The 15,420-nt window shown below is 41.4% G+C and overlaps 1 protein-coding gene across 1 annotated transcript in view; it reads left to right on the top strand.

The window, feature by feature from the left end:
- Positions 1 to 237: 237 nt before the first annotated feature.
- lin28b (lin-28 homolog B (C. elegans)) overlaps positions 238 to 15,420 on the top strand; it is a 29,500-nt gene continuing 14,317 nt past the window's right edge. The window contains exons 1-2 of the mRNA XM_037086615.1: positions 238 to 1,264; positions 10,251 to 10,441. Of these exons, the coding sequence (XP_036942510.1) occupies positions 1,243 to 1,264; positions 10,251 to 10,441 (213 nt within the window). The 5' untranslated portion in view covers positions 238 to 1,242. The remainder of the gene's footprint in view (positions 1,265 to 10,250; positions 10,442 to 15,420) is intronic.

Below are 15,420 nucleotides of genomic sequence, written 5' to 3'. Positions count from 1 at the left end.
TCTCTCTCTTTTCTTTATTTTTCTTTCTTTATCTATGTCTTTCTTCCTTTCTTTCTTTAGCTCTTGACCTTTTTCCTTTTTTGTCTTTTCCTCCCTTCTCTTTCTTTCTTTCTTCCTTTCTTTCTTTTCTATATTTTCTTTCTTTCTTTCTGTCATTCTTTCTTTCTCTCTCTCTCTCTTTCTTTATTTCTTTTCTATATGTTTCTTTCTTTTCTATATGTTTCTTTCTTTCTTTCTGTCATTTTTTCTTTCTGTCCTTTCTTTGTTTTTCTTCCTTTCTTTCTTTGTAGACCTCTATTTTCCTCTCAAACATGAGTCTGTGTGCGGCTGTTGGATATTTACTTCTGTGTATTCAAGCAGTTGATTGCGAACAGAAAGCTTGAATCAAAATAATGCTGTCTATCTATCTGAAGGGAACCAGTAGGTATGATCAGCTCCCAGTCACTGGTCTGAGAACAGTTCAGTGCTCAGTGAGTCAGGTATCTGTATTTATATGACACCACATACTGATGACCTGTATGACAGATGAAATTGATCACTGGCCTGTTTTAAAGGAAATGTTCTGTCACTTCATGGATCTGATGGCTGAACGCTGCTTGTTAAGAAGCTGAGTGGGGGATGTGATGTATGGATCCTTATCAACAAGAGAGAAGGAGGCAGGGGTGGGGGGAGGAGGCTGGGCTCATGATGGGGGAAGACATGGGTGCCACATGGTTTTGAGGGAGCCATGAGACAGACATTCTGATATCATTCTCAGGAGAGGAGCTCAAACTTCCCTCAAATTTTGGCTTTCTCTTACACCCCAAACACGGAAAAGCAGCCCTACAGAGAGAAACCCAGAAGCTGACAGTGACAAACGTCCCCGGGATCTTTTCTGGAGATGAGTTTCCAGATGTGTGGCTCGGCCCAGCAATCTGTTGTCTCACAGTGACACGTTTTTTGTTTTTTTTAAAAAAAAGGAAAAACAAATCTGCCCCTGCCTCTGCGCGCCGCTGCGGCTTCTGTTACAGCGCCACCATAAAATATTCATCCATGGAAAGATCTCTTTGATTCCAGCCAGCCGGGTCACTTGCCGTGATGGCTTTCATGCGCCGGGGTTAAAGTCAGCCCAAACATGTAACCCAAACTCAGAGTGCAAAGGCTTCAGCTCTGCTCCTCCACGTTCTGCTCCATCGAGAGGAACACCGAGAGGAGCGTCTGCGCCATCTCGCTCATTCTCTGGAGGGCGAACACAAGCAGAGGATGTCCGCTCCTTCTCCAACAGGTGAGTCGCTTTTCTTTTTTTTTCTTTCTTTCTTTAATTTTTTTGCAACCATCTCTTTGCAGCCCAAATCTCCTTTAACTCCAGTTTAAACACCCCCACAAAGAAGCTGTGGATGTGGTGTTTGGCTCCACCACTGTGGAGCAGAGGAACCTGCCAGCATTGACCTGATGTGACCGGCTTTTTTTTAAAAAAAAAACACCGTGGCACAGTGATGGATCGGCTCTTTTATCACACACACGTTCAGTGAAGTTATTAAGTTTAAAAAAAAAAAGAAAAGACAAAAAAAATCTGAAGATAGTGGTCGAGGACAATAACACGGCACGATGGAATCAGAAGTAGGTAATCAGGTCATCTTTAAAAAATAATGATAAACAGAAATAAAAGAAACTAATATCACGCGATAAAACAAAACCCACCGATCACAACGAGGTCTCTTAAACGCACCGTGAGATTATTAAAAGGAGCATTTAGCTGATCATCCGCAAGAGGAAATCAATCGATTAGGCGGAAAACACAGGCTGCGTTTCTGATCAACACACGGTGGAACTTTTTTGAAAGGTTAAGAGGAGGCAATGAAGTCATACTGACCCGCAGGATCCCGGCAGGAAAATAAAAGGTAAAAAAGAATAAAGAAAAGTGAGTCAGAGAAGTTAAAAAAAATAGGTTTTTGTTCCATCGTGCGCAGTTTTTGGCGCACCGGCTGCACCAGGCGCTTCTTCTCCAACTTCCCCTCTCGCAGCCCTCTCTCTCTCTCGCTCTCTCTCTCTGACGTCATCGATATTTCATTCACATATTTCCAGCCTGTTTGCTCCTGTTGGCGGGAGACTTTTGCACATTGCGATATTTTTTTTTGTTTAAACCTCAGGCCACGTGTTTTACCGAGAAATGTTTATCTGAATGTTTTTTCTCGCTGTTGATCCGGTGAAACAAAAAAGGGAGATGATCCTCCTGGAGTCCAGTAGTTAGAAAAAAAACAAACAGCCCACAGGTTCCTGAACATGTGTCGGATTGAGTTCGAACATTCATCACGCCTAATATTCTAAATCTGGTTTTAAACCAGCAGTTTAATGCTGTGTGTTTGTCAACTGAAGCGAGAAAATGAAGAAAAAAAAACCAAAAACTGTTTCTTCAAGTTTTGGTTTCACTTTGGTGCTCGTGCATGGAGCACATGGCGCCCTTTTGAGACTTGTTTAATTTTTTTTCGTTGAGTCAAAATAACCCTTAACGAAATCTGTGCACATTTCAAATTAAGCATTAAGTTAAAATGCGAAAAAAAATGAGTCATTTGTTTCTTCTGCTGCAGAAATCTAGAGGAATGTGGCACTGAAGCAAAGTGCAGTGAAATTGGCCTGTGTTTGTAATATAAAATGATGAAGATAATTAAGAAATGAAGGCATGTAAAACCTTTCACATGTTCACGTCCTCCACCTGTAGAAAAATAACCCAGAGAGGCGATGACCTGCCCTGGCCCTCACTGTTTACACTCCCCTTGCAGAGGATATAAAAAAGTGAAGGATTGGTGTCTGGAATGCATGAAGTAAACGACAAAAAAATAACCCCCTCCACCGAAAAAGAAAGGGGAAAAGAGGAGAGACGGACTCAATGAACCCTTTGAACTGCATTGACAGCAGCAGGGTAAAGGCAAATTTCCTCTGGGAGCCTACAGGGTGAGGAGTGGGGGTTGGGTGGGGTTAGCTGGGGTGAGGGAGTCCAAAGTCTGCTTCAGAAAAGTTGGTATTCAAACAGCTCAGGAATCCGCTTCTGCTCCATGCTTCAAGGCTCGTAACGATGTGTTTTGGTCGAGACAACCAAACGCCTAAAAGAAATCAGAGTGATTTTCGTTTGGACCACTGGAGACATTTTCCTTAAAATCAACTGAGAGTCGACGCTCTACAGAACTGCTTGTGGCAAGTTTGAACAGTTGGCTTACATGCAAGAATGTCTTTCAGAGAATCAAACATTTTTTTTGTTGAAATAATCTATGAATATAATATAATCAGTGACCTCCAGTGGGTGTTCTCCGCCACAATATATCACCTGCAATATTAAAAAGGGGAATGTTATTTTTCCTTTTTCTTAAAAAAGTTTGAAGAAAAGTTTGATTGTGACTGATAGACTGAGAGACAAAAACTAAAACAAACCCAAAATCTTAGCATTATAAGTGCTGGAAAACTGCTATTGTGTCTTACAATATTATTGTATATAATATTGTATATGTAGAAATATAGTCAAATGTTGGCAAGAGTCTGTCCTCATGGCACATCTGCCACTAGACTTACAAAAACTGATGTGCCTTTATTTGTTTCATATTGTATTATTCATCAGTGGATCACACAGTCTCATAAATGCTGTTGTGTTTTGATATCAAACTCAACATGAGTGAGAAAAAACTTCAGAAAAATACGTTACACGTGATGCCAACTTTACGTCTGCCTACCATTATTACCTAAGTTAGGAGGCTAACAAAAAGGCTGTAATGTTAGATGAACATCACTACATCTTTATAATAGGACAGTTACAGAAGAATTCATCTCCGAGCTCTTGAGCAGAACTTCACAAGAAAAGTTGTTATTTTTGTTCATGTGCTCTTTCCCCAGGCAGAATCATGGTGATCTGTTGAAAACAATCTAATCTTGTAGCATCAGGGTGAATAAAAAGATCGACCAGCTAACAGACGACTGGTAGTTGGCGATGATTATGAGATAAAACAAGTAATGTCAGCTAACGAAGTTCTATCTTTGGTTAAGAGGTCCATTTCTTGGTAATGTTACAAATATGAAACCTCTAACTTTTTGCAGAAGTTTATATGCAAAAATACTTTACCTCTTTGAAAAGAGAAAAGTGTGGGGAAAGACTGAAGTAATATCAAGTTTGGAAACATTCTTCTCCGGCAGCACGAGGGCAAATAAAGAGCTGGCTGAAGGGCGACTTCGTGTTGCTGCCGATTATGAGACAAATAAAAAATAAAAAGATGGCTAAAGTTTGAACTTTGGACAATCAAGGGGCAAATAAAAAGTGGGCTAGAATTCCAGTTGGAGTTGAACAAGAATGTAAACTCTAAAAGTACTTCTTGCCAAACTTCGTAGTAAAAATGATCTCTTCTACAGACTATTTGCTCTTCTCCAAATAAAGATAAAGCTGGAGATGAAGCACGTTTGACAAAACATTCAAAGTGTCAATAAAGAGTTGGCTCAAGGAAAACCTGCAGTTCTGTTGATTGTAAGAAGACGAGAAAGTATAAACTGCCTTTTTACATTTTTACTTTGTGCAAAACTTAATGAGAAAAATGTCTCTTTTTAGTCTACATGCTCGTGTCTACAAACAGAAATGGGAAATCTAAAGCACATCAAACGGTAGAAAAAATGATGGGTGAAAGACGACTTAGTGGGATTTATTATATGCAAAACGAATGTAAACGTATGATGTAGATAAAAAAACTTTTTCCTGAACTTCATAAGAAAAATGTCTCTCTCGCTCTTGTTTTTTTTATTTTTCAATTTTTAGCCTAAATGCTCTTCTCCACAAATAATACAGTTGAAAAAGATTTATCTGAAGTCAACACTAATTCAAAAAATCAGTCAAAACAGTTGAAGACGGACTTCCTGTTGGGTTGATTACAAGGAAAATAACAATATAAAATACTTCAGTTGATCAGTAGCTTTTTGTGCAGACTTCTTCAGAAGTGTGGCACCTTTTAGTCTATTTGATTTACCCCACACATAAAAAAGTGAAAAAAGACTGACTTGGTGTTATAAACCAATCAAGAAAACTTGACTGTAAGAAAAAGACACAATGTAAACAAAAGAGTTTGACCAGAAACTTCTTGTGCAGAAGCTCATAAGAAAAGTTGCTATTTTTTGGTCTGTTTGCTCTTTTCCACAAAAGTGAAAGACGACGGATCTGAAGATACAGCAAACAATCGAATGGTTAATAAAAGTGTGGCTGAAGCAGAAGTTAACAACAGAAACATAACAACTTAAACAACAGATGTTGATCAGGAGCCTGTTTGGCACAACTTAATAAGAAAGGTGACTATTGTTAGCCTTTATGGTCTCCACAAATAATACAGTGAAAAATGATATACATACAGAGTATTTACAGAGTTAAAGCTGGTTTGAAAATAATTACTCAATACATGAAAAAGGGGTTCAAGGAAGACTTACAGTTCGGTTGATTACAGGTAAAACAAAAACGTAACCTACAGAAGTTTTAATATTTTTTCTCAAGCTGTTTCATGTATTTTCTCTTCTTCAGTTAAAAAAAAAAAAAAAGATTAATAGGAAGTTTAAACAAGTTGGAAACAATCAAACGGTTAATAATAGTGTAACAAAAGAAAGACTCAACTGTGGGAGAAACAACAATGTAAAACACGGAAGTCGATCAGGAACTTTTTGGTGCAAAAATGAAATAAGGAAAATTGCTTGTTTAAGTTCAAGTCCACATAAACAAGAAGGGAAAAAGGATTGTTCCAAAGTCAGAGCAAGTTTGAAGACGCTAAAATATCAAATGAGATGGTGGCTACAGCGAGACTCAAGTGAAAGTAAAAACAACAATGTAAAATGAAGACACTGATCAGTCACTTTAGGTGCAAACTATGTAAGAAAAGTTCCCTTTTTTGAATCCGTGTTCTGCACAAAACCGTGGAAAATGTAGCTGAAGTGAAGTCTGAAAACAACCTCATCCTGTAGCATAAAGACAAATAAATCACTTGCCAAAGTCTGTTGCAGTTAGTGTCGATCACAAAACGAGCATCTAACGTAAAGAAAGAAGTGATATTTTCAGTAAAGCTTGAATCAAACGTGTTTTTCCTTCAAACATCCTGTCCTCATACATCTCGACATCAGCTCCCCTCCACCGCTCCGTTTCACACTACAAATATTTTCCTCGGCCGTATTAAGGCCCCCACATTGATTTTAGGTGTCTTAAAAATCTCCTCTAATCTCCGTTTTGCTATTTCAGTGGCTTCCTTTGACTAACAGGCACACCCAGAGCCACCCATATCTAAATTATTCCCCCCGTCATTAGCTTTGCACACATGCCAGGCGAGCTGCACCGCCGCCGATTTCCGCCGACCACTATGTCCTAATCAGAAAGGTCCTGTCAGGATATGAGTGAGTGGATAACATCTGACACTGGCATCCAACCCTGTGACCCAAACAGTAATTCTATGGCCACTGCGGAGGCCTCCTCTACAAGCATCTTCAAAAACAGGCCCTTTTTTTTCTCTTTTTTTTTTTTGGCGCGGGGGCTGGGATGGATGGATTGGGGGTAGGGGTAAAAGCTCGTGAATTCCGGAGGGTGGGCTCTTTAGCTCTGGTGGGTGGAGATTTGGGAGCTTGTTGTTGTTTCATTCCTCCAACGTGTTTTTCCTCTTTCCTCGTACCCGGGAATAACCCCTTGAGAAAGAAACGTCCCCACCGGGTGGGGGGGGGGCAGACGTGAGATAAGATGGGAAGTTTCTCAATGAGCCGACTTATTTTTCAGGCTGGTTTGTTTGGTGATGTGCTGTGTGGTCTGCAGCTCCTGGTCAGACCTGTTCTCCCCTCTGGAGGGTCTGAACCACGCTGCTGGACTGAAAGGAGAACTTGATTGTGCAGCTTAAATTTGATTTTATCCAAGTTTGACTCTTAAAGAATAGATTTGACATGTTGTTTTAATTTTTTTTTTTCTCCTGATATATGTGCAGAACATTCGTTAATGTAATAGGCATCAGTAAAAGTTATATACTAATTTCACACCAATTCAGTTCAATCCAGATTAGCACATTTAAAATCATCGACATTCGACCAAGGGGCAAAAACAGCACAGTAAAAACACAGAAGGGCAATGTTTATATTATTTGTAAGCCAGGGAGTGAATAAAGAAGGATGAAATGACCCTTTAAAAAGGTCATAACTTCAAGAAACATTACTAATTGCCAGATTTCTGCTTTACTGGGACTACTTTCTTAAATCGAGCTTTTTTCTGAATGTAATCTGGTCCGAAAATCTTCCCTTTACACCTTCTCACATTTCATCCGATGCTGTCCTCTAAAACCCAGCCACCGCTTTAATCATCAGCGCTCACGTCTCTCTAAATAACGGTCGAGATCTTCTTCAAAGTCGTCTCTGCTGTCTTTGGCTAATCGATGTTTTTTTTTTTTTCTTCAAACATTTTTCTTTTCTTTTCTTTTTTGAACTGACAACAGCACATCACAGGAGACCGAACAGTTTTTCAGGTTTTGTTTTTCTGGCTTTTCCAGTCACATTCCAAAGCTGTGAGTTCAGCTTCTCCTCTGGTGCCCACTATGATGCTGGGAGGGGGCAACTGGTCGTACGTTAGAAACATGAGCTCAGGAACAACATGTGCGTGCATGGAAAGCATAGAAAAAAAAATGAGCATTGCATTCAAAAAAAAAAAAAAAAAAAAAATTTTCCAGTGTGTTTACTGGTTATTCTGGTGTCAGGTTAGAGGGAATTCAGCTGTCTCAGTGTGCTATTTTAAGACTTCAGAGTTCAGTCAGTCAGACTCTAGAAATCAGGACTCTTTACAGGTATTTTGCTTATAGACTGAGAAAAATAATGAAGACAAATGTGCTCTCAGTGTCATGTTGGCACGAGTCTGTAGTCTGGGGTAAAATCAAAGGCATAGACCAATGTGCTCTGTGTCTGCATGTCTTATTGGTGGGATTGTATTTGTCTGGAGAAAAATAAGACAGAGGAGACACAGAAAAGAAGTGTGCTGCTGGTCTCTGTGTCGTATTAGTGCATTCGAGTCAAGTGTTCTGGGGGTAAAATAAAATTTTGCTTTTTGTCTCACTGTCTCGTTGGTGTGACGTAAAATAAGACAAGGATGCAAACAAATGTGTCCCTGTGTCCCTGTGTCGTGGTGGCATGAGTTGACTTTGCTTCAAACAGGCAAATACTCACCAGATCTTTTAGCTTTTGGATACATACGTATGTATACGTACATAAAACCGGGCTATTCTTGACGAAAGGGGGAACAACTTAGAAGTTATTTGTTGTTTGCGCTGCAGTGTGGTGCTCATATGTGACTCCACTGCACTGGTATTTATGGTATCTTATGAGGCCATGTGGGCTCGCCTCTGACTCAACAACATGCAAGGGAAGAGGCACACTTCTTTCAAAAATCTATTCACATGCTGCTGCATGGTTCCAGCTCCAAGGAGCACATAATACAAGAGCACACACACACACACACACACACACACACACACACACACACACACACACACACAGACAGACACACACACAGCCTTCTGCACATTTTTCAAACTTCTTGCCTCTTTCTCTTCTTTTTCTTTTCTTTTTTGTGTGTGTCGTGTTTGTTGTCTTTTCTCCCGCTGCTATGACGACACCAATCTCCCCCAAAGGAATCATTACATTTTAATTGAATCCCATCTAATCTAATCTCGCAGTGTATAATAGCCTTATGTAGCTTCAACCAAACCCTCCTTCATGATACAGTCCTGATCCTGAGCAGCACAATCCAATCCAACACTGCGATTTGTTTTTTTGTTTGTTTGTTTTTATTATCATTGTTGTTGTTTTTATTTATTTATTTATTTATTTTTTACTGTCACGATCAGGCGATGCTGCCGCGCGGGGAGTTGCGAGTCCGATTCCCTCCCCTCTATCCCTCTATCCCTCTCTCTTCCTCCTGGACTCGCAGGGGCAGAAATTAGTACCAAGAAAGCATGTAATTGACAAAGTCACGTGTTCCCACTACGGGAACGGGCACAGCCAGCTCGAGAGCGAATGAGAGCGAAGGAGAGAGAGAGAGAGAGAGGGAGAGAGGGAGGCAGAGAGAGGGAGAGAGAGATCAGTACAGAGGTGGTGCGAGTGAGGAAGGGATTGGAAGGGAAGACAGAGAGACATGACAAAAATATCAAAAGGCAGAAAGCACGCCGTACCATGCGAGCTAAATTGGTGACCGATGGGATCGAGGATGTCGGATTAATGGTGACTACCGCAGCCCGTTTTCGCAGAGGAAGCTTCTCTATCGCAACTTGGGCGCAGAGGGTCCGCGGGGAAACATGGCCGAAGGTTATTCTGCAAATTATTATCATTGTTATTGTTTTAATTTTTCCATCTCCTTATCTTCTGCTCTTTAGTTTTTTTTTCTTCTTCTTCTTCTTCTTTCTCCCCCCCTCTCCCTTCCTATGTGTGCTCGCGCGAGGAGGAAAAAAAAAGGGGAAGGGGGCAGGAAAGGAAAGGAAAGGAGAGAGAATGAGAAGGGTGGAGGTGGAGGGGGACAAGGTGCAACGTTGATTGTTGTTTCAAACGTTTCGGGAAAAAGAAAGAGAAAAAGGGAAAATGCAAGTAGATGGACCCGAGCCGCCCCTGCCGAGCACCGTGCCCCTCCGCCGCGTTCCGCCGTGTCTCAGACCCCGCTGCATGGTGAAGGGTGCTCAGCCTGGTGCACACTCGCAGGGTGCTCGAGGAGCCATGTGTACACCTGCCTTTTCTCGGATCCCGTAGCGTGCACAACTCCAGATGCACGAGACTAATATACATGTATCCCTCCACAAGTTGCACCGACCGAGCACCGAGCACCTCCTCGGGCCGTGCACTGGATCCGAGGCGGTCATCTGTCACGGAGGAACTTTTTTTTTTTTTTTGTCCTCTCCTCCAGCCTCGATTCACGCCAGATCGCAGCACCACGCGCCCCCGTGGTGTCGAAAAAAAAAAAAAAAATACTAGCGGAGGAAATTTCTACCGGCCCTGAACTTCACATAGCCCCGTGTTTGCAAAGTGGAGGGGATTCCCCCCACACGCTTCTTCTTCTTCTTCTGCTGTTTCTTCTTCTTCTTCTTCTCCTTCAAGAAGTTGTTTTTACGCAACCGAGCCCATTAAACGTATATAAACCCGTATCTCCCAGCCGCCCCTGCATGCTGTTTGTCCTTGAGCCTGTAAAAATGTTCTAACTTGCTTCTCATGTGCCCCGACCCACCACCTCCTCCTCCTCCTCCACCCTCTTGTTTCAGGAGGGCCGGGTAAAGGTGGCGGAGAGGACCCCGCCAAGTCCGCCGAGCAGGAGGACCGGACTCGACCTCAGATCCTGTCGGGCTCCGGCTTCTGCAAGTGGTTCAACGTCCGCATGGGCTTCGGATTTATCTCAATGACCAGCAGCGAAGGGAGCCCCGTCGACCCCCCTCTGGATGTTTTCGTCCACCAAGTAAGTTTGACGTCGACGAAGTCGAGCACACAAACCTACACCCTCGAGGAGCAAACATCTGCTTTGTGCTGCTGCTGCTGGTGATCATGATGATGATGATGCAGTGTGTCCTCCTCTGCCTCTGTCCCCCCAAAATTTTTGAAATAAAAAAATACAATTAGTTTGTTTTCTTCCCCCTGCCCAAAAAACAATTCACTGTCAGCTTTCAATCCCATCCTGAGCCCCCCCCCTTTCATTTCTCCTGTAGCCACATTGTATCATCTGGATGTTTTGCATTACCCAGCACGTTACTGTGTAATCACACGTTGTCCACCGGGCTTGGAGGGAAAGAAAAAGAAAAAGAAAACAAAAAAAACCCCCAAAACATGCTAAGTGTCCTCTGTAAGCACACATGCGTCCAGCTCTGCCCTCCCCTCTGCACTGTGGAGGGAAGGAAGGGAGGACATGTCGTGTGGCTGTGACACGGTTAGTTTCACACTTTGGTCCCTGGTGGACGAGCAGAGCTGTTCCTCACATCCAGCCGGCCAACCGAGATGTCTGAAAAAACATGTTTGGTTGAATAATAATAATGATGATGATGATAATAGTAAAGAAAAAAAGGGAAGGTCAGATGGTGCCTTATGGTTTGTGTTATGTGAGGCTGTTCGGCCCCCTCGCTGTTGTTTTGCTGCTACATCCTTATTGCATTTTGTGATGTGGAAGCCTGGCCTGCTTCTCCACCCGCCTGTTCTGTTTTGATTTATTGTGCGTGGAGTTCATGTCCGAGGCCTTGTTTTCCACTTATTCTGCAGCAAAACAGAGAGGCGTTAGTGGAGTCCCTCCCGTGCCTCCAGTCTCCCCCCTCTCTCTATTTTTTTTACGGTCCTGTAAAGTGGCCTTAAAAAATACTTGAAACGAGGAGAGTTTTTTTTTTATTTTCACCATTTTCATCTGACACCCTCCTCTGGAGTAGAGGTGTCTTTATTGTGGGCTCACTGGATGTTGTGCTGCTGAACTGGTGGTGGTTGGGGGGAGGAGGAGGAGGAGGAGGAGGAGGAAGAGGGGGGCGGGCACATCAGGGGTCAAACGTCAGCAGTGATGTAGTGGTGAATAAAAAAAGATGGGGCCGCTGGACAGCATCAGGCAAACTAGTATGCTGAGGAATTATAGTTTCACTAAGGCAGCTTTCGTTTATGTCCTTGTTGGCTCATTGTGGTGATGGTGAAACTTTGATGGTTGTGATTTGTTATTATTATTTTATTAAGTTGCGTTCCAAGAAAAATGGTAAAGTGTTGTTGTGCTTCAGTTTGCGGTGATGAAATGGGGATCGATGTTTCTGTTGCGATTTGTTGCGTTCGCCTCTTTTTTATTCTGGTGTTTGTACACATTTTAAATGATCCTTAACCTGTTTTTTTCTCTGATCGTTATAAACATACTATGTGAACTAAAATGTGGATCGATACTTGGCCATCGTGTGTAAAATAATTAGAGTTCTGCGGTGAATTTGCTGGGGGGAAAAAAAGGGCTCACATTTGTTTAAGAGAGACTTACGTTTTAAGCAATGTGTCGACCTTTGCTCCATTGGTTTCCATTGTCATGGCACTGATCATCAGAAGTCAGAAAAACTTTATTGATCCCTGAGGCGAAAACTGGGTTTGTTACAGCTGCCTCTTCTCGAAAAGGATATCACACTATAGATGTAAAGAAGATATAAATAGAGAAGGCTAGTAAGACATAAGAATAAAATATTTTTAAAAGTCCAGAAACATAAAAATAATCGTAAATATATGAGCATGGACAACTATAGTGTGTGTGACCAATATGTATCTGTATAGATATACAAGAAATAGAGACACAATTAAAGGGGCACTATGTAGTTACTGACACCAGAATTTTAGCATTTACAATATTAATTAGGTAATAATACAGACTCAGAAGTATGCATTTTGTCCATAACTGAATGAACAAGCTTCTCTCAGAGGAAAATTTGGCCCACTGTTTGAAGCTAGAAAGGTGGCAGGGTCCACCACATAAAAACAAAGTAAAGCAGTATGAAACGGTGTTGTTCTTTAAGGTCGGTCATGAAAACAAGTTTGTTTATTCTGTTTTATTTAGGCGTAATGGATCTTTCTCTTCTGATTTAAAATGTCTTTCCCCAAAACTACAAAGTGAACCTTGGACTGTATTAATAAGTGCTAATGCTGCTGCAGTGATTAATACGTCAGTCGAAATCAATTTCAGTAGCTGGTTGCAGCTCATTTTTAAATGTGAGAATTTGCTGCTTTTCATTTTCATCCACAATGGTAAATGAAAAGAATTCATGTTTTGGGGGAAAAAAGAAAAGGGAAAAAGAAGCATTTGGTCACAGACTGAATGATTGATTAATCCTGAAATTAATCATCGATAAAATAAATGGATGGTGCGTGGATCCACTAGCACAGATCATCTGGCGTGAAATACTTTAATTATTGTTATCATTATTATTATTATTATTATTATTATTATTATTATTATTAACCTTTTATTTGTGTGTGTGGATGCAGTTTTTCACATGCGATCTCCAAAGAGAGGCTAAAAGTAAAGTGCGCAGTGCAGCATGTGTGTAAGTGTGTGTGTGTGTTAGTTATTTCTGATTGATACTTTCATATTGTGGCTCCATCCACTGCATCTATCGACATCCTCCTCACAGCTCCCTAATTTCCCTGCTGGCCAGAGATGTTTTTCGAAGAGATGGTGGAAAGTGCTTCAAGAGCTGTGCACAAGTTGGCAGTTTGTAAAAAAAAGGATGCAGAGGACAGAGCAGACTGGTGCCATGCAGGCGTCTGTGGGTAATATGTGTCCAGTGCTCGATCTGGTCTGAAATGCTCAGCGTTAACTAGAAAATATAGATATTAAAGGTGTGGAGATTATTAACTGTCAGCTACGACTCTCTTAAATTTTGCATTTTCCATGTTAAAAGAAATAAAAAATTAAAAAATGCAAATTGTTCCACAGAAGTCCTTATAGAAGAATTAACTAGCATACAGTGAATCTTATGTTTACACTAGTCCATTTCCCCCCAGCGTTTCCGGCTTCGTGTTTACAACAATACAGCTGTCATTCAGCACAAAGGGCGGACAATATGCATTCATAAGCACATTGTCATATTGAATGCAAAACACGCCATTCCTCTGCCAGTATTTGCATTCATCTGTACGCTGTGTGTGTCTCTGCTGTCAGCCTGCAGCCAGTTGGACACATTGATGCTAAGGCTGCGCGGTATGCTAGGAATTATTTTGACAGGTATTATGACTGAGATTAGTGAGGGGGATTATTTTTTTTGTTGCATCTATTCAAGCCGAGATGATTTACCAAACAGGCAGCGCTTTCTTACAGCGCTGCAGTTGATAATTACTTCCACTGCTGATTATTAACCCCGATTAATTGATTAGTTGGGTCTATACAGTGTCGGGAAAATGGTCCAAGATTCCATCTATGACAAAAGGATCGGATAAAAAAAATGCACACAATAAGTTGATCGCGGTGAATTTTCTTCATCGGGATTATTGTGAATCGAGCTGTCGGCTGTTTAGCCTCTGTATCGGTTTCCTGATTTATTCTGAGTTGGCCTGAACAAGTAAACACTACACCCCGGAAAACATGTTAAATCAGATGTGTGTGAATGCTACCGATTCTAAAGTAAAAAAGGTTACCACCATTTGTTTATCCTTTATTCATGCAAGAAGAAGACCTCATGATTTATGACAAAGTATTCAAAGATTCTTAGATTGTATTTCACTCAAAACTGTGTTTATAAAAAATATATGTATATATATATGTATATATTTTCAGAACTGAATAAACAAGCGGTCCTCAGACTGTATTTAGGTCCCAGCACGCTGCCTGAAGTGAGAATGAAATTGTGTTGTCCAGTTTGAGTTTATTCTGTTTGAGTCGTGGTTTAAGTCCGACTGAAGGTTTGTCCTCAAAACTACATAATGTACCTTTTTTAAAGTCTTAAGAATATTTAGATGATTATGGGGACAGTATCGACAGGTTAATCCTGACACTGATAGCTTCATATACCCTGGACATCCTACCGTGTCTTGTTTTGCCCACAACTCAGAGATGTTCAGATTTCTGTTTGATGCTGGAATCACAAAATCAGGACATTTTTTTCCTTGTCTCTTAAAAATGTACTCAAGCTGATTTAAGCAATTATCAAAATAGTACATGATTAATTTAAGGTGGCAACAAATCGATTAATCGTTGTACCTCTATTTACTTGCACCTAAAGACCAAGAAAAACAACCCATTATTTTGTCACAAATTTAGCTTTTGCTTTTTGCAAATTTAGCTTCTGGCATTTAGATATTGTGATTTCGATAATAATTCAATCAGTTGTTTGGACTTAGCCATTTTATTGTGTTTGGGAAATGTGGAATTAAAATCCTGCTTGTTATCCTCTGTGTTGCTACGGCATGTAAATTCTGTAATAAGGAATATTTTCTGTGAGGATACGAATACTTTAACATCAGTGACTTCCGCGCATGCAGAGCAGCTTAATGGAACAGACCTTTGGTATGGCTTTTGAAAGAGAGTTTGGCTTCGCACAAAAGGTCATGAAGTATTCTGCGTTTGTGGTACAAGGTTAGCTGTCAGTTATAGTGCAGGTTTGTTCCCACATTACACTTATTATTGTGTGTGTGTGTGTGTGTGTGTGCCACCAGAGAGTGAGGAGCAGGAGGGGAAGAGGGAGCATGAGGACAGGAGAAAGAGGAGGAGTTTGCCTTGGAGAGGGAAAAGAGGAGGGATGTGGGAAAAAATAAGTGTTGGTGAGGGGTGGCGGTGCGGGGGCGGGGGCGGGCGGTGCGGGCGGGGGTGGGGTAGCTGGTAGCCGAAGGAGGAAAACATGAGCGAGAGGTTGGGGGAAAAAAGACAAGTGAGTGAGTGAGTAGAGGAGCAGGAGGTAAGAGAGGGAGGGCGTATGAGTCAGCGAGAGGGTCCCCGCCCGACCACGA

The sequence above is a fragment of the Acanthopagrus latus genome, chromosome 22 (assembly GCF_904848185.1).
Source record: "Acanthopagrus latus isolate v.2019 chromosome 22, fAcaLat1.1, whole genome shotgun sequence".
Lineage (NCBI taxonomy): Eukaryota > Metazoa > Chordata > Actinopteri > Spariformes > Sparidae > Acanthopagrus > Acanthopagrus latus.
The sequence above is the reverse complement of the archived record's forward strand: the minus strand, read 5'-3'. Positions and strand labels throughout refer to the sequence as shown.